We start from the raw sequence: 19,857 nt of genomic DNA on the forward strand, positions 1-19,857 counted from the left end.
TTTTAATTGCATTTTGAAGATAGGGCTGTGTATATAGGGGTAATGGACATATTGGTTAAATTACACAGTGAAGACAAAAGGTGAAAAACTGAATATAGAAGAGTCAGGAGATAAAAATGGTTAACAACCTATTAATTTCCTAAACTGGAACATACTCTTTGTATCTGATACTTTTAATTTAAAGATGAATGCCTGGGTCTAACCTTCTGGAAAGTCAATTTTTTGTTAGAGAGTTTAAATGTAAATGGTATGTGCTTTTATGAAGGTATGTTCCATTGCCTCTTTTGTGTTTTAAATTTTCTGTTGATTAATGGTGTTGTTTCTGTGAAGTTGATATAAATTCTATTTTGGAGCATAATTAAGTGATGATTAAAACATGAATAAATTAGAAAAATTGCGTATTTTCTATGAATGAATGTCACTTAATATCTTCTAAAAGAGAACTTTAATCTTTGGTTTAGAGCAGTGGAATAAAATGACTTAAACTATGTGCTTTTAGTAGAAAGTAAAGAACATTTAGTTAAAATATATAGGTGAAAATGTTAGTTTATCAGGCAATAGAGGAATATTTTTCGAAGCTTTAAAGAATAAATGATAACACTTTTTATGTTAAAGTATACTGTATTTATTCATTTACAGAAATATACTGAGTGGTCAGAATGTCCTTGGACTTTTCTGGGAAAACATTGCTGTACAAAATACACATGGTTACTGGCTTATTGAACTATTGGTTCAAAATGTTATCTTGAATCCTTTAAGGCTTCACGGACCATTGTTTGGTTCATTTGCCAAATTATTGCCATTTTGTCTTTTTAGGCAGAAGTCCTATCACGCCCCTTTAGATAGGCTGTGAATTTATCTTTGGATCATGTTTCTACCTACAATCCAGTCAGTTGTTGTTGCAGAGGTGTGTGGTCCACAGTGTAAGTCCCTCATGTGGATGATAGGCTAGGTGGGTTTCCTCATTTTCTTCTTAGGTGTGTGTTAGGGACAATGGCCTAACTAGCACAGAGAGATTGTTTTCAAAATATTTTAATTTTCAGTCTACCAAAGTAGTGTTCCTTTACCAACTGGGTCCAGTGTACCTTTGTCCACTTTTTTATATTTTTAAGTCAATTTTAGAATAATTTATAGAATAAATAGTGAAAACCTCTTTATTAGAATTTTTAGTAAGAATTTAAGCACAGCAAACCTCTTTCTGTCAAGTAAATTTTGGTGCACAAACATAAAAGATGAAAGAATATTGTCACACATTATTTCAGCAAAACACGGTGATCCAGGTTGTTACAAAATACTGTGTGATAAAGTTCTTTCAGGTGAATGACTAACTAGATGAAAATACCACATTTTTTTTTGTTCACAAATATTTTATTCACTCATAATTCTTAAGTTGTACAGTGTTCATCTAGGATGTTATCATTAATCTGAGATGTCATTTACATGATGAATTTGACCACCATTATCAGAGTCTAGAGTCTGCTATCTGTCTTTCTGCATCCATCCTTTGATGTGTAAATGTTGTAAAATATCTTTCTTTGGCAGTTTTTTCCTCTTTCCTGTTATGGATTGAAAATGAAAAATAGGAATTCTCAAGTAGTTATTCAATAAAAGCGAAATGCCGACTACAAAAGTGGTGTGTCTTCAAGTTTTTAAGTACCTTCTTGAAATATGATGCAACCATTTGGACAACACAGCATAAAGACCGGATGATGATTTCTTTCACTATTCCATCACAATTGTGGGTCAGGGGTTGATAAGCTTCAATTTACTGGCTTCCTGTTTTTGTAAATAAAGTTTCGTTGGAAAATGATGATGTTCAGTGATTTAGATATGGCTGCTTTTGTGCTATAATAGAGTTGAGTTGTGGCAGAGACAGTGTGGTCAACAAGTCCATGACCCTTTAGGAAAAGTTTGCCAACCCTTGTTCTAGGTGATTTTCTCATTTTCCTTAACAAAATAAAATAGAATCATTTTTTATTTTTTCTGGCAAGGTGGGGAATAATCGATGAGTGATGATGAAGACTGATGAAATAATACCTAGGATTATGAAATAACTGTTTTAAGATAGAAAAAAAATAAGACCAAGATTCTATCCAGATTTGTAAAAGGGTCCAGTGGATCCATATGGTAATTGTAAGATAGAATGAGTTCTATTTCATTACTAAAAAATACAGTGATTATTCCCCCCCTTTGGAAGGCCTCGAGAAAGTAATAAAATGAATTCTATTAATGATTGATCATGACCTATCTACCCTTATAAATAATTAAACTTAGCAGTTTCAGCCATTATTAACTATAGTAAGTTTAACCATGCTAAGGAGAAAAACCTCAATAGCAAAAATTGGGTGATGATATATATATATATATATATATATATATATATATATATATATATATATCAAGGGTTAAATTCATGTAAGTTCAGACATTATTACATCATGTCTTTGAAAAGTCATGATTTTTAACATTTATCCGAATTGGCTTTGCTATTTTTTAAATAAGAAAACGTTTAAAAAAACCTCAGTTGATATTGTGAAACTCCTTTTTTTAAAATTGAGATATAATTGACATATAACACTATATTAGTTTAAAGGCACACAACATAATCATTCGATATTTATACACACTGAGAAATGATCACCGCAGTAAATCTAGTTAACATTTGTCATTATATGTAGTTACAAAAAATTGGTTTTGTGATAAGAACTTTTAAGATCTACTTTGTTAGCAACTTTCAAATATGCAGTACAGTAGTATTATTAACTATAGTTCCCATGCTGTACATTACATCCCCATGACTTATTTTATCACAGGAAGGTTGTACATGTTCACCCCCTTCACCTGTTGTACCCACTTCTCAGCCTCCTGTTCCTTCAACTGTGAATCTCTTTTCTATATCTATGAGCTTGGTTTGTTTTGTCTTTTAGATGCCACATATGAGTGGGATCATGCAGTATTTGTATTTTTTTGTCTGACTTATTTCACTTATGATAATGCCCTCAAGATCCAACCTTATCAAAACTGGCAAGATTTCTTTTCTTTTATGATTTTTAATGGCTGAATAGTATTTCATTGTATATATATTTAGCACATCTTCTTTGTGAATCTTCTCTTGACTAAAGTTAACTGCTTATTCCATGTTATTCTCCCCTATTGCATCATGTGGCATTGGCTATAATAAGTTTTTGTTGTTGTTTTGTTTTCTGTTTTTTTAATAATAAGTTTTTATGTTACAGAATCATAGCTAATATAGAATAAATGTGTTTTAAGATAGGTATTTGGATTTGCTGTTTATTTTGTTCAGAGTAAAGAGCTTTTGATTTTCATTTTCTGTTTTTAAAGTAATACAGCTGAATGTGACCCTAAAGTTAAAAAATCACTCTGAAAACTGTGGAAGACGAAGGAGTAAGCTTGAAAGTGTTACATAGATGTCACTTTCAAATTTTGGTGTACGAAATGCATGTTGTGATACCCTATTTTATTCTACCAACTCTCTGAGGGAAATTTAAGTTTGTGTTGAAACACATAATGTAATAGCTGACTTTGAAATTTTGAGTATACTCATAAGAGCATGAAAATTCTTATCACAGAAAATTTTTCATTATACATTCAAGTTAAATATTTAAATTAAGTGAATATTTTTTCCTTATTCTTAATAATTAAAACTCAAGTAAGTTATAATATTAAGAAGAAATTATTAAATCAGTATGTATTGCTGTTAGTACCGAGTCAGCAGAACCATTAAAATAGCTATAATCTGCTATTTAAAACATATTCATACTAAAGGAATAGTCGTAAATCTTTTGTCTTTATTATTTTTAAGGCAAGAGGAGCTGACGTTCCTGAGATTCCTGGAGACCTTAGCCTTAAGACATGTGGCACTACAGCTAGTATGAAGGTTAAACATGTGAAAAAGTAAGTATAATTTTACAGTAGATTTGAAATGAATTCCTATAACTAGAAATTAGTTCTTTAGTTCTCTTAAAACTTTTATTTAGATTTTGTACTAAGCAAGCTCTAGTCCATACATTAAATTATACTGTTAAGCCTTAATTTATGACTCAATAATTAGTGGAATAGTGACGATTATCTACTGGTCTAAAAATACACTTGAATTTTGTTCTTGCAACAACTTTATGTCATTGTCTGTGTGGTTACATTTGTTCAACAGAAACAACCCAAGTATGTTCTTCTTGGTACCTTTAATAAGTGTTCTCATTTATTTAGAAAAATCAAGTTTGTTGTTTGAGTTATGAGATTGCTGTATCTCAGCTTTGTTTTTGAGAGGGCCTGAAATGAATGCCAGCTGTTAAGATATCTGTTTCAGTTTCAAACAGAAAAACCATCTTTCACCTGGTAGAGGGTTAGATAGCTATGTTTTCATTGTAAGCAGAGAAAAGACAAAGATAAAAATGTTCATTCTGCATCCAGACCCACCAATCCAGGACTGATGGGCTGTGACAACATTCACAGGTAAAATCTGGCTTTGTATTCTGTGGTGGGAATGCTGCTTCTGGTCAGAAGCTGGCTCTTCTCAGTTTCCATAACATTTACCCAAAGCATAGTTTTTCTATTGGCATTGAGTTAGGTCATAATTAGGAGAGTATAGTGATGCTTTTTAATTTTTTCTTTTCTTTTTACCAGTGTACTAAATGTAATTTTCATTTGAGTCATTGTATTTTTGAGAAGTTTTGTGTGAGTATATGTGTGCTCATGCGCATGTGCTTATTAAATAGTTTTGCTTGCATGAGCTCCTAAACCCCCTTCATTTTCTCCTTAGGCTTAGTAATTGTGATGAGTCCAGTATCTGATATCTCACTTATTTATTTCATGTACGTCAGGTTATCCTTCACTAAAGGTCACTTTCCGAAGATGGCAGAATGTGCACATTTCCACTATGAGAATGTTGAGTTTGGCAGCATACAGGTATGTTTGAAATATTTCCTACGTACTGAATTCAGATATGTCTCTATCTCTATCCCTATCTCTCTACATATCTATAGCTATATCCATATATCAGACAGTTGAATCTTAGAAGAAGTTTCTTCTATTGATTTATTTTTCTATTGCGTGATGTTAAAACATTTATTCTCATATTTACTAATACTTGATTTCTGATGACTCCTATTTTAATCATATAATAGAATCAATGTAAATCTCAGAATTTCTATCAGATTTCTAGACAGAGTTTGCCACTGCTTTATAGCATGAACTATTCTAGTTGTTACCTGGATTCTTGGGTTAGGTTGTAGTAGTGATGGATAAGTCACAATCCGGGTGAAATGGAGTAGGGGTTAGGGGTAGAAGTGCTAATGGATCCCCCCCCCCCCATTTTTTCTTATTGTGAAGTAGACCGTGTGTGTGTGTGTGTGTGTGTGTGTTTGTGTGTGTGTGTATGTGAAAACACATGTTAAGAGACAGAAATTTCCTGTGTCCTTCCTGTGTTGTGTTTGCCTTCCCTACCCCAAGGTTATTTACACCATGACTTTCGTAATAGTCCTTATCTTACATTTTTTAACAGTTTTACTATCTATATGTACCCCTAATTAATGCGATATTTAGGTTAGTCTGTTTTTGAACTTTATATAATTGAAATTATTCTAATTCATTTAGCAAATATTTACTGAGCAAGTACTAGGAACCAGGCACTGTTTTATGTGCTTTGGCTACATTAGTGAACAACAACAACAGAAATCAAAAGACCCATTCTTAAAGAGCATAGAGGATGGCCAAGAAGATAACAGCTATGTTAAGAAAGAATAAGACAAGAAGGATCAGGGGTACCGGGGGTAGGTTGGAATACCAAACCAGGTTAGGCTTTATTAGTGAATGTTTTCTTTCTCGCTGCTTTCATTTAACATGAAAATTTCATTGGGAAATTTATGCCTGTAGATGTATGTATGCTGTTATAGTTTGTTCAGTTTGTTCACTGCTGTATATTAATTCGTAGCATGCATCTATCAAAAGTAATTTATCCTTTTTTTGTTTGTTTGTTTGAAATTTGGGTTGTTGGCAGTGTTTCGTTATTTTAAACAGCTTCTCTGTGAACATTGTGGCACACAAATCCTGGTGCATATATGCAGGAGTTTCTCACAGTGTATACCAGGGAGTGGGATTTCAGGGTTATAGTGTTCCCACATGTCCAACGTTACTAAGTAAAGCCAAACTACTTTTTAAAGTGATTTGCAAATTTATACTCCCACAAACGATAAATGAGAGTTGTTGCTCCACATCCTTGCCAACTCTTGGTTTTTTGATACTTGTTAATTTTCACCAGTCGGATGGGGACGTAATTCTCTCTCACTGTATTTTAACTTGCAGTACCCTAATTTCTAATGAGGCTGAGCCTCTTTTCAAATGCTATTGGGCAGTTGAGATTCCTGTTTTTTAAAACTCTAGATCAAGTCTTTTGCTCATGTTGTTTTATACATATGCTTGTATTTTTCTTATTTATTTATAGGGAACGCGTTAGTTTTGGATGTTATTCCTTTCATATTGCATCTAGTTCTTCACTGTTTTTTATGTGAATGAAAAACACCTTCTCCCACATTGTAGCATGTTTTTTTCACCTTTTTTATGCTGCTTTCAGTGTACAGGCATTGTTTATTTTATTCTTTATTTTGTGTATTTTATGTAGTTGTATGTATGTGTAGACCTTCTGGCTTGTAGTTTTTGTCATAGTTAAGATTTTCTTTCCTGCTCTGAAGTTATGAGTCTATTTATTGTCCTATATTTTTTTCTAAAGGTTTTATAATTTTGACTGTAACATTTAAGTTACTCGTAATTAATATTTATGTATAGTGTGAAAAGGAGTGATGTTAAAATTTTTTGAACCACTAGTGTGACAACCAGTTAGGATGGATATTAACCATAGCCCTGGAGCTGAGTGCCTACTTCTGCGCAAAGCATTGCCCCTCTAGTTGTGTGGATCATTGGTGGTCCAGTATTTCAGTATTTTGTGTGTGTGTGTGTGTGTGTGTGTGTGTGTGTGTGTGTGTGTGTGTTTACCAGGCTATTATGTAATAAAGGAGATGATAAAGGATACGGGGTAACAGCCAGATGAAGAGATACATAGGATGAGTTCTGAGAGGGTCCCGAGCGCAGGAGCTTCTGCCCTCGTGGAGATGCAGTGTAGCACCCTCTGCACGTGGATGTGGTCACCAGCCTGGAGCCCATAGTTTAGGGATTTTTATGGAGTCTTCATCATGTAGCTATGATTGACTAACTCATTTTCTAGTCCGTCTCCTGTCTCTGGAGAGTGTGTGGTGGGGAGTGAGCCTGAAAGTTCCAAGCTTCTAATTATGGCTTCGTTTTTCTGCTGACCAGTCCCTATCCAGGAGCCATCCAGGAGCCCACTGTCACCTCATTGGAACAAAAATGTTCCTACTACTCAGAAAATTATAAGGGTTTCAGAAGCTCTTTCAGGAACTGGGGTCAAAGACAAAATAGCAACAGGAACTGGTGGCGGATTATATATATATATATATTATTAAAAATTTATTTTTCAGTTACCATTAACATATTGTATTATATTAATTTCAGGCGTACAAAACAACATAGTGATTAGACATTTATATACCTCACAAAGTATTTATCACCCCAATAAGTCTATTACCCTTCTGACACTGTCGATAGTTATTACAATATTATTGACTATATTCCCTTTGCTGTACTTTATATCCCCATGACTATTTTATTTTCAATTATAGTTGACATTCAATGTTATTTTATATTAGTTTCAGGTGTAGAGCATAGTGGTTAGACATTTATGTAATTTATGAAGTGATCCCCCCAATAAGTCTAGTGCCCACTGACACCATGCATAGTTTTTACAGTATTACTGACTGTGTCCCCCATACTGTACTTTACATCCCCATGACTATTTTGTCATTACTAATTTGTACTTCTTAATTGCTTCATCGTTTCTACTTAGCTCCCTAACCCCCTTCATATATGGTAACCATCAGTCTGTTCTCTGTATCTATGAGTCTGTTTGTTTTGTTTCTTTATTTATTTTACTCTTTAGATTCCACATATAAATGAGATCATATGGTATTTGTCTTTCTCAGTCTGACTTAACATAATACCCTCGAGATCCATCCATGTTGTTGCAAATGGTAACATTTCATTCTTTTTTATGGCTGAGTAATATTCCATTGTACATATGTAACTACATCTTCTTCATCCAGTTGTCTGTTGGTGGGCATTTCAGCTGCTTCCATATCTTGGCTATTGTAAATAAGCTGCAGTGAATGTAGGGGTACATACATCTTTTGGAATTAGTGTTTTAGATTTCTTTGGATAAATAAATACCCAGGAGTGGAATTGCTGGGTCATAAGGTAGCCCTATTTATAATTTTTTGAGGAACCTCATACTGTTTTCCACAGTGGCTACACCAATTTGAAATCCCACCAACAGTGCACAAGGGTTCCCTTTTCTTCTCATCTTTGCCAACACTTGTTGATTTATTGATGATGGCCATTCTGACAGGTGTGAGGTGATATCTCATTGGGGTTTTAATTTGCATTTCTCTGATAATCAGTGACAGTGAGCATCTTTTCATATGTCTATTGGCCATCTGTATATCCTCTTTGGAGAAATGTCTATTCAGGTCCTCTGACCATTTTTAAATTGGATTGTTTTTTTGTTTTTGAGTTGTATGAGGTTTTTTTAAAAATAAATTTTGGGTGTTAACCCCTTATCAGATGTATCATTGCCAAATATCTTGTCCTATTCAGTAGGATAGATGTCTTTTCATTTTATTGATGGTTTCCTTTGCTATGCAAAAACTTTTTGGTTTGATGTAGTCCCATTTGTTTATTTTTTCTTTTGTTTGTTTCCCTTTCCTGAGGAGATATATCAGTAAAAATATTACTAAGGGTAATGTCAGAGAGTTTACTTCCTATGTTTTCTTCTAGGAGATTCATGGTTTGGGGTTTTACATTTAAGTCTTTAATCGATTTTGAGTTTATTCTTGTATATGATGTAAGAAGGTGGTCCAATTTCCTTTGTTTGCGTGTATCTGTCCAGTTTTCCCAGCATTTATTGAATAGGCTGTCTTTACTCCATTGCATAGTCTTTGCTTCCTTTGTCATGACCATACAGGCATGGGTTTCTTTCTGGGCTCTCTATTCTGTTGCACTGATCTATGTGTCTTTTTTTTTCTCCTCATGCTCTTTTGATCAGTATAGCCTTGTAGTATAGTTTGATATCAGGTAGCATGATACCTCCAACTTTGTTCTTAATATTACCATGGCTATTCAGGGTCTTTTGTAGTTCCATATAAATTTTAGGATTATTTGTCTTAGTTCTGTGAAAAATGTCATTGGTATTTCAATAGGGATTGCACTGAATCTATAGATCACTTTGGATAGTATGGAGATTTTAACTATATTAATTCTTCCTATCCACGAGCATGGTATGTGCTTCCATTTATTTGTATCTTTTCAATTTCTCTCTTCAATGTCTTATAATTTTCTGAGTACAGGTCTTTCACTTCCTTGGTTAAGTTTATTTCTAGGTATTTTATTTTTTTAATGTAATTGTAAGTGGGGTTGTTTTCTTAATTTCTCTTTCTGATAGTTCATTATTGGTATATGAAAATGCAACCGATTTCTGAATATTAATTTTGTATCATGCTAGTTGATTGAAAACCGCAGCTGAGATGTCTCTCCTGATGCTCAACCACCACCCATTTGATGTTTGGTGTCAGCCTGTTTCACATCGCTGCCCCTCCTACCAGTATCGACATGACCTGTTCTTTATATTCTTAGTTATAGGGATTCTGTTCAACTAGACTTCATATGGTTTTGAAAGTTGGTTGTTCTACAATTTAGTTGTAATTTTAATGTGGCCATGGAAGGTGGCAGGGATGGTGTTTACTTTCCGCCATCCTCCAGGCAGTCTTCCAGTTTTTTTGTATTTTAATACTGTGACACCCACCAGTCTTTTTGGGAAACAGTCCAATTTTATTATTATTTTGAAATATGACTTGCTTTATTAGAGTTCTCTAGGGAAACAGAACCAATTTGTGTGTGTAATTGGAAAGCAAGAGTGAGAGTGAGAGATTTATTTTAAGGTGTTGGCTCATGTGGTTGTAGAGACTTGGTAATTCCAAAATGTCCAGAGTAGGCTGAAGAACCAGGGAGGAGTTGAAGTTGTAGTTTAAGTTCAAGGGCAGTCTGCTGGCAGAGTTCCCTCTTCTTCAGTGGAAGTCAGTCTCTTTTTCTATTATAATTTGTAACTGATTGGATGAGGCCCACCCACATTATGGATGATCATCTGCTTAACTCAAAAGCTGCTGAATTAAATGTTAATCTTATCTGAAAATAACTCCACAGAAACTTTTGGAATAATGTTTGATGTAAAGTTGACACATAAAATTAACTGTCTACCCTTTGCCAACTTGGCACTGCTTAAACAACTCTTAATCTCCAAATAGACACAATAACAAGATGATACTTTTTTAATTAAAAAAAACAAAACACCTTTTTTTTAAATTGGGGAATATTGGGGAACTGTGTTTTTCCAGGACCCAATAGTCATTGTCCTTCAATCTAGTTGTGGAGGGTGCAGCTTAGCTCCTAGTCCAGTCGCCATTTTCAATCTTAGTTGCAGGGGGCACAGCCCACCATTTTATGTGGGAATTGAACTGGCAACCTTGTTGAGAGCTCGCACTGTAGCCAGCTGAGCAATCTGGCCGCCCCACTGGCAGTTCAGCAGCAGCTCATTGTCTTCAGTGTAGTTGTGGAGGGTGCATCTCAGTGACCCATGTGGGAATCGAATTGTCAACCCTGTTGTTAAGAGCTTGCGCTCTAACCAGCTGAGCCATCTGGCTGCCCCCAAAGTCATACTTCTGCCTAATGTGATCAGCTGTTTTTTTAATACAATAAAAAAAAGCACTTTTCCCAGAAGAGGATGCAAAGTCCTTGGATGATGTTTACTCTTCTTGCTATCCCATAACTTAAATACTGTGATGTACAGTTAAAAATACTTAAATACCATGGTATGTCTTACGTTATATAAGGCAAAAAGGGAAGAAAACAAAGCTGTATCCTACACACACACACACACACACACACACACACACACACACACACACTCTCTCTCTCTCACACTCTCTCACACACTCATAACAAAATAATGAGGAAATACTCATAAGCAATTAGAGTCCTTTTTCTCTGTATCTGGTCATGTAGTTGTAGATGGTGTTATAGCAGCCTTCTTCCACTAACTCATTCCATATTGTCTTTGCCCTAAGCAAGAACCTTTGCTGGTTGTGGTTCTTTACCTGGTGGGGTGACCTAAACCTTCCTTCTGGGTCTGTCTGTTAATAATCCTCCCGGAATTGGCTTCTTATAATTTCCCATTGAATTTAATCACAGCGCGTGATACTAAGAGATACCTTAAGGGATCTCCTATATTTCAGATACACTCTTTCTTACCTCCACTGTGAAGTAGCAGTCCAGTATCACCCCCGATAATCAGGACTAGTCACACCAGCCAACACTCTAACCCCCGTCTTTGGCCTGTTGATTTAGAGGCATAAGGAGCCCAAAGTGGCTGAGTAGCAGTCTTAACTTCCCGTTCAGTGGAATCATTGTGTATCTTCTGGTGGAAACATTTCTTCCTTTGGAACTGAGACCTTTAGGCCAAGACAGCATATAGACCTGGGGAAAGGAAGCACAAATTTGTGAGTCACCACGAGTAATATTGAGTGGTGCCACTCCCATTTCCACCCCTTGAGACCTGGTTCTCCAATCTGATAAATTTGAAGACACTAAGGACTATTTCCAGCAGTAAGGAGAGCATGGATAGCCCATGACATGATGGGGCAACAGAGACTCTCAGAACACCAACCACCATTGGATTCTCAGAATCAAATGCTTATGAGACAAACTTCTTGGTGACCATCTGTGTGATTTCTTTAAACATTTTGGTCAAACTAATGAGTATAATAACATTGTCATTTCTCTGATGATTAGTGATGTTGAGCATATTTTTATGTGCTTTTTGTCCGTAAGGTGTAAGTTGGAATATGTTTTTTAATCTATTCTGGCCATCTCTGTCTTTCAGCCATCTCTGTCTTTCAATTGGAGAATTTAATCCATTTTATTAAAATGACTGATAAGGAAAGACTTACCTCTGTCATTTTGCTATTTGTTCTTCATATGTATTACAGATTTCTTGTCCCTCATTTTCTGTGTTTTCTGTATTTCTATCTTTTGTTTTTAATTGATTTTTTTTGTAGTGTAATATTTAAATTCCTTTATTTCCTTTTGTGTACATTCTGTAGCTGTTTTCTTCGTGGTTACCATGGGGATTACATTTAACATCCTAAAGTTATAACACTCTAATTTGCATTTATACCAACTTAACTTCAATAACAAAAGCTCTGTTCCTGCACAGCTTGCTCTCACGACCCTTTTGGTTGTTGATGTAATACAGTTACATCTTTTTATACATTGTGTGCCCCAAACTATAAACTAATAATTATTTTAAATACATTAGTCTTTTAAATTATGTAGAAAACAAAATGTGGAGTTATAAACTGATGTTAACAATACTAGTTTTTAGACTTATAATTTTAAAAAGGTATGTCTCTTAAATCATGTAGAAAAGTGGAGTTACAAACAGTTGTTACAATAAAACTAACCTTTATAATTGCCTATGTATGTACTTTAACTGAGGTCTTCATTTCTTCATATAACTCCTACTTACTGTCAAGTGTCCTTTCATTTCAACTTTTGGGGCTCCTCTTAGCATTTCTTGCAGAGTAGGTGTAATGATAATGAACTTCCTCAGCATTTGTTTATCTGGGCATTTGTTAATTTATGTCTAACTTTTGAAGGATGGTTTTGCTGGATATAGTATTCGTGGTTGACAATTTTATGCTTTTAGCAGTTTGGATATGTTTGCCCACTGCCTTATGGCCTTCAAAGTTTCTGATATGAAATATTCTGATAATCTCATTGAGGATCCTTCATATGTGACTAGTTGCTTCTCTTGCTGCTTTTAAGATCCTCTCATTGTATTTGCCTTTTGAAAGTTTGATTATAATGTTTCTTGGAATGCGTCTCTTCAAGTTCATCTTACTCGGAGTTTGTTGACCTTCTTGGATGTTTATATTCATGTCTTTATTCATATTTGGGAATTTTTCAGCCATTATTTCTTTAAACATTCTCTCTGTCCCTTTTCTTGTTCTGGTACTCCCACAATGGATATGGGATGGTGTCCCATAGGTCCCTTAGGCTCTGTTCACTTTTCTTTCTTTCTGTTTCTCAAACTGAGTACTTTCCATCATATCTTCAAGTTTGCTGATTTTTCTTCTTCTGCCTGCTCAAATTTCCCCTAAGTTCCTCTTATGAAATTTTCATTGCAGTTGTTTTACTTTTAGGTACAGAATGCTCTTTTTTTTTTTTTTTTTTTTTTAATTTTCTAGTTCTTTGTTAATGTTTTTATTTTGTTTATACCTCATTTTTTAAACTTTCTTTACATCTGCCTTTAGTTTCTTGGGTGTCTTTAAGACTTGTTTTAAAGTCTTTTTCAAGTATATCCACTGTCACTTTTTTTTTAGGGAGAGTTCCTGATGATCCATTTTTTTCCTACGAATGGGCCATACTTTCCCATTTCTTTGTATGCTTTCTGGTTTTTTGTTGATTTAAACTTGACATTTCATTGTAGTAACGTACATATAGCATACAAAGGCAATTTTAATGATCTTTCCTTTGAGTTTTAGCATTGTGTGTGTAGTTGACTTCTCTGCATCTTCACTTAGGTGACTCATAAGCATCTTAAATTTAGCACGCCTAGAACAGTCTCCTGAAACCTGCTTCTCCTGCTGTCTTCATCATCTTGGTAAATAACCACTCTGTCTTTCCAGTTCCTGAGCTCAGCGAAAATCTTGGAGTCATCTTGGACTTTTCTCTTTCTGTTACTCCTCATATTCAGTCCATCAACAATATTCTTGGCTCGGTCTTTAAAATGAATCCAGCATCTGACCACACCTACATGTTTCTCTGCTGTCACCTTAGGCTATCTATTATCATTTTAGGGTTAATATTTATTTATTTATTTAAAATATTTTTGGGGGGTGAAGGGGAACAGGACTTTATTGGGAAACAGTATGTATTTCCAGGACTTTATTGGGGAACAGTGTGCTTTTCCTGGGACCCATAAACTCCAAGTCAAATTGTTGTCCTTTCAATCTTAGTTGTTGTGGAGGGCACAGCTCAGTTGCAAGTCCAGTTGCCATTGTTCCCACATGGGCCAGCAAGCTGCGTCCTCCACAACTAGAATGAAGACAACGAACTGCCACTGAGCTCCCCGGTGGCTGGATGGCTCAGTTGGTTGGAGCGCATGCTCTCAACCACGAGGTTGCCGGTTCGACTCCCGCCAGGGGTGGTGGGCTGCGCCGCCTGCAACTAAGATTGAACACGGCACCTTGAGCTGAGCTGCCGCTGAGCTCCCGGATGGCTTAGTTGGTTGGAGTGCGTCCTCTCAACCACAAGGTTGCTGGTTTGACTCCCACCAGGGATGGTGGGCTGCGCCTCCTGCAACTATGGTTCCAATACATCTTTCCTGCCTTTTATTCATGATTCTGTCTTGTATCAAATTGAACTGTTTGTTTATTAAATGAGCCATTTATTAAATGATCTTTCCTGTGTTTTACCCTTTTTCCCTATCATATATCAAGAATTTTGCATATCCTTCAAGGCATGTATCAGATCTTAACAAAATTTTAAAAAGCTTTCCTGATCTACTTCTCTTTCTGCCTCCAATCCTCAGCCGATGAATTGGTTTCTTAATCATAACACATTGTATGTTTTACTATTGATATAATTTACATGACAAAAAATTTCACATAACTTAAAATTCATCATTTTTTTATTAAGGTAAATTCATGTAATACAGAATTTACCATGTTAACCATTTGTAAGTGTACAATTCAGTGGCTTTTAGCACATTCAAAATGTGCAACCATCACTACAGTTGAATTCTAGAATGTTTTCTTTACACCCCCCCAAAAGAAACCTCATACATTTTTAGCAGTCACTCCCTATTACCCTTCTATTCAACCCTTGATAACCTCTAATTTGCTTTCTGTCTCTAAGGATTTGTCTGTTCTGGATCGTTCATATAAATATAATCATACATTATGTTGTCTTTTGTGTTGGCTTCTTTTACTAGCATAGTATTTTTAAGATTCATCCATGTTGCAGAACTTACCAGTACTTTAGTCTTTTTTATGGCTGAATAATGTTCCACTATGTGGCTATACCGCATATTGTTAACCATTCTTCATGGTTGTTTGAGTTGTTTACAGTTTTTGACTGTTATGAATAATGCTAATGTAAACAATCATGTGTGATTTTTTTTTTTTTTTTGGTGTGAACATGTTTTCAATTCTCTTGATATATATTATATGTCTTTTTGAATATATCCACCCTAGTGGGTGTGACTAGATGGATGTTTGCTTGTTGGCCATTTATGTATCTTCTTTGGAGAAATGTTTATTCAAGTCCATATTGTAATTGGGTTGTTTGTCTTTTTATTGTTGAGTTGTAAGAGTTCTTTATATTATTCTGAATGTTACATCCTTATCAGATTTTGTATAATTTGCAAATACTTTCTCACATTCTATGGGTTCTTTTCACTTTCTTCAAGTGTCCATTAAAAGACAAAAGTTTTTAATTGAATGAAGTCAAATTTATATGTCTTTTTTTCCTTTTTTGCGTGTTTTTGTTGTCAGATCGTAGAAACCATTGACTAACCCAAGATCATGAAGATTTACACCTATGGTTAGTTTAAAGAATTTATGGTTTTAGTGCTTACATTGATATCTTTGATCAGTTTTGAGTTAATTTTTGTATATAGTGTGATGTAGGGGGTCCAGATTCATTCTTTTGTATGTGGATATCCAGTTTTCCCAGCACCATTTGTTGGAAAGACTATTCTTTCTCCCTTGAATGGTCCAGGCACCCTTACTGAAAAGCTGTTGACCATCTGATGTATAACTTTTTTTCTGGACTTTCGATTCTATTCTTTTCAATTATATGTGTTCTGTGCCAGTGCTGCAGTATTTTGATTACTGTAACTTTGTAATGTGTTTTGAAATTGAGAACTGTGAGTCTTCCAACTTCATTCTTCTTTTTCAAGCTTTGGCTGTTCTGGGTCCCTTGCATTTCCATGTGCATTTTAGGATAAGCATGTTCATTTCTGTAAAAAGGCAGTCGACATTTTTATAAGAATTGCATTGATTATGTAGTTCAATTTGTAGAATATTGTCATCTTAGTATAAAGAATTTATTTTAAAAACATTTAACCTAGTAGAGTGTGTCCCAGAAATTTAAAGGTGTCTCAACAATCTATTTCTATGACCAAAGTAGTTCTCTGTACTAATTTTTAAGGATAGCTTATTCATGCTCTATAAAGTGTACCGAAATAAGAACATGACATGGTACACTTCTCCTGACTCTGTGTTGTTATTTTTCCTCTTCACTTTGTCATATCCCCTGTTTATTTAAATTTGAGCTCACAGTTCATCTACCTCATCTTAACCAGAAGGAAAGTTATCTGTCGTCTAGTGTTCTAGCGTATCCAGGAGCTGCACTTCCTTTTCAGTAAAGACAAGGACAACAAGACCAAGATGAACTGACAGTCTCTCTAGTGGTAGAGAGAAGAGAGTGTGGTACATGAGAACATACCACCAGCTGGTCACACCCATTCTACACCACACCAGTAGTGTATAACCATTTGAAACAAAAGCCGTGATAATTTTACTATTCTCACCCCAATCAAAAAGTTAAGTTTTCCTTCAACCAAACCAAATAAAAGTATAAGCCATACTTTTCTGTACATTCTGTAGTAATACTTTCTCTTAAGCCAAGAGAGTTCATTATCATTTGCAGGGAGCATTTGAAATAAGTTCACATAGTGAGTTATTAGTGCTGCTGTCATCCAAGTATCTCATTTGAGATGGTCCAGTCCGAGAGTTAGGTGTATAAAATTGGTTGAGCGATGAAAACATATATCCTATATATTGGGGTCACATTACACATGTAATTTACTTCCACAAATTTGACCAAATATGCTCATAAAATAGTTTTGTTGAGTCTTAAGCTGTTAAGCATCTGAGATGTTACTCTGCTTATATGCTAACAAATCAGCCTGCTACAGTTACTTTCTTTCTCTCCCTCCGCCCCCGCCAAACATGAGGTCTCTACATCAGCGATTAGACCTTTCATTTACTTGCAGAATAACTGTATTCATGCCCAGTTCTATATTGCGAACCACATATACCTTAGGTGTATAGTGGGGTTTTGTACCACAAGAGACAAACTCTGAAATTATGAAACTTGGAGCTTATATAGCAGAGCTGACACTCTGTCCTTTTGCCTCTCTGCATGTGGAGAGAGGGACCTTCGCTCTCGATTGTAAACAAATCCTCTCTGGGGAAAAGAGAAATGGTCTCTATTTCATAAATACCCTGGGATATAAATGTGGCTCTGGGGAGAGAGCAAACTTTTCTCTCTCTGGAGGGCTCTACCTGTAGGGTTGCTGTTCAGTCATCCTTTAACCCAGGTGCTAAAACTATGTGCTCAGAAAGTCCTGAACATACAGAAATGCAAAAATATTCATGAAGCATTGTTTCCTGACAAGTATACGTTCTGGAGTGAGCTTCTATAAGTTGGGAGATATGATTCTGCTGTTCTGTCATTTAATGTCATTTCCCATGTATTCTTCATGCAGTGAAGTGAGTGTTATTCTAGTGTCTGAAAATGAGCAAATCAGTTACTTAATCTGGTACTCAACCTAGGAAACAGTGCTCTATTCTATTTCTGGAAGGAAAAACAGACTATTAGGCTTATTAAGATGCATATTGGTCTCCAGCTTTTTCCAAACAAATTTGAAGTGCAGTTTTGTCTATTTTATCTAAGATGTAATTCTAATGTAGAGGTATTCGTCCACTGTGCATTCTCAACTTAGGTGTTTTAAAGTATTTTCAGTGATGAATATTAGGGTGTTGACAGTGGGCATGAGTGGACCACATAATATTGTGGAAACAAATTAGTTTTCATGTTTCCACATCTACTACAGGCTACAGAGGTGATGGAAACTGTTTACAAATTCCAGAGGAATGTCACAGTGAAATTGCAACTGTAATAAAACTATAAAAGATGAGAACTCTTTCTGTGCCCCCATGCAATCTGTTGATTAGGCTTTGATAAATGTTTTTTTATATGGGTGGGGTGATGTATTTTTACCCTGATTTACACCACTGATTCCCATTCTCCATGTAGAGAAAGGACTTTTCTGAATATTTGAAGGCTTTCTGAGTAGAGTTGTATTTTTAAAGATCCTAACAACACTAATTGCAGATTGGTTTCCATGGTAATAGAAAAGTGAATTCAATATAGGAAAAATAACTCCAAAAATAGATTTGTAAGAAATCTAGAAGTATGGGAAATGGAGATTCTATTTTCCATTCCTTAGAGACAAAGGATTGATATAGCATTAAGTTGAAGTAAAAATAATTTCAGTAATTACGTTCATGTCATTTTATAAGCAAATGTAGCGTAATTGTTCATAGTGTACATATATTTCTGGAATACGTGGTTGAGGTATTGTATGAAACACTGATGTCTGACTTGTGCATAGGATGTCTTAAAACCCCAAAACAACTCATTTAGAATGGTTTTATTGAATGCCTTATATGTGCTAGATACTTATTTGAGTATCATTGATGAAGATGAGAGATTCTTTCCTCAGGGGAAACAAGCAATATACCATTAAAGGTAAGGTAAGAAAAACGTAGTACATGTTATAAGAATGCTTTTAGGTGTTCAAAAGCAAGAGAGGTTATTTCCTGTGGCATTCAAGGAAGATTTTATTGAAGATTGAATAGGTTTTGGATATGCAGAAATGGAAATCAAGAGCATTTAGAGAAGGAAAACTAGCATAGACAAAGGTGCCTGGAAAGGAAGGGGATGAATGGATTAGAATAATTGTGGGAAAACGTGGTTTAGAATATATTTGGTGAAATGGCATTCTTCAAGTTTCATCTAAGGTATTTGGACTTGATATTTAAATTGTTTTCTTAGTAGGAATTGAGAAAGTATTGAGGGATTTTGAGAAGAAAGTACCATGATCAGTGTGTAAGGGAAATGGAGAGAGACCAGTTAGAAGACTACTATAATCATCCAGTCTGCGATCATCTAGACCAGGGGAGTCCAAACTTTTTTCAACAGTTTTTACCAAGGGCCATATGTGGTAAAATACACAAACAGCCCGGCCACTCACTCGAGGTGAAGTACGTATTGCCTCACCTGGTTTATTTAAGTAAACTAAATATATTTTTGGAATTTGCTGCAGGCCAAATAACAATGGATCGCGAGCCGTAGTTGGCCCGTGGGCCGCAGTTTGGACAACCCTGATCTAGACCATTTGTGTGAGGCCCAGAACCAGAAAAGTAGTAGTGGAGATGGGAAAAGAGGGACAGGTGTGAGAGGCAAGTTTTGGGAGACAGTGGATATGAAGGAATCAAAGGCTGAGAGTAGAGCTTGACCCTGCGTATATAAAAAGAAAGGCTGTATGGAGAGGCGCAGTGGTAGAGGAATCTAGGATGATCAAGTCTGTCAGCTGTCTGAATGGTTATGTTATTTATTTACTTTGGGAATTAAGGAGGAAGAAAGGAACATGCGGCAAAAGATAACAAACTCAGTTTTGAAAATGAGTATTCTATTCTAGTGAAACAATGTTTATTCAGTTATGTATAAAATAATTAGTGATCCTTAAATTCCAGATACTTTTCAAGATGTTGGTGTAGGCTAATATACTTATCTCATTTTTCCTTA

The 19,857-nt window shown here is 35.3% G+C and overlaps 1 protein-coding gene across 4 annotated transcripts in view; it reads left to right on the forward strand.

The window, feature by feature from the left end:
* Positions 1–19,857, forward strand: part of ARHGAP32 (Rho GTPase activating protein 32) — a 330,288-nt gene that overhangs the window by 160,784 nt on the left and 149,647 nt on the right. For 3 of the 4 annotated variants that reach the window (XM_019713045.3, XM_074321761.2, XM_088800825.1), the window contains 3 exons: positions 3,824–3,915; positions 4,432–4,473; positions 4,842–4,926. In XM_019713045.3, coding sequence (XP_019568604.3) covers positions 3,824–3,915; positions 4,432–4,473; positions 4,842–4,926 — 219 coding nt within the window. The remainder of the gene's footprint in view (positions 1–3,823; positions 3,916–4,431; positions 4,474–4,841; positions 4,927–19,857) is intronic. The other variant, XM_088800826.1, reaches the window with a different exon arrangement.

The sequence above is a fragment of the Rhinolophus sinicus genome, chromosome 9 (assembly GCF_057876585.1).
Source record: "Rhinolophus sinicus isolate RSI-liver-muscle chromosome 9, RSI-T2T, whole genome shotgun sequence".
Classification (NCBI taxonomy): Eukaryota; Metazoa; Chordata; class Mammalia; order Chiroptera; family Rhinolophidae; genus Rhinolophus; species Rhinolophus sinicus.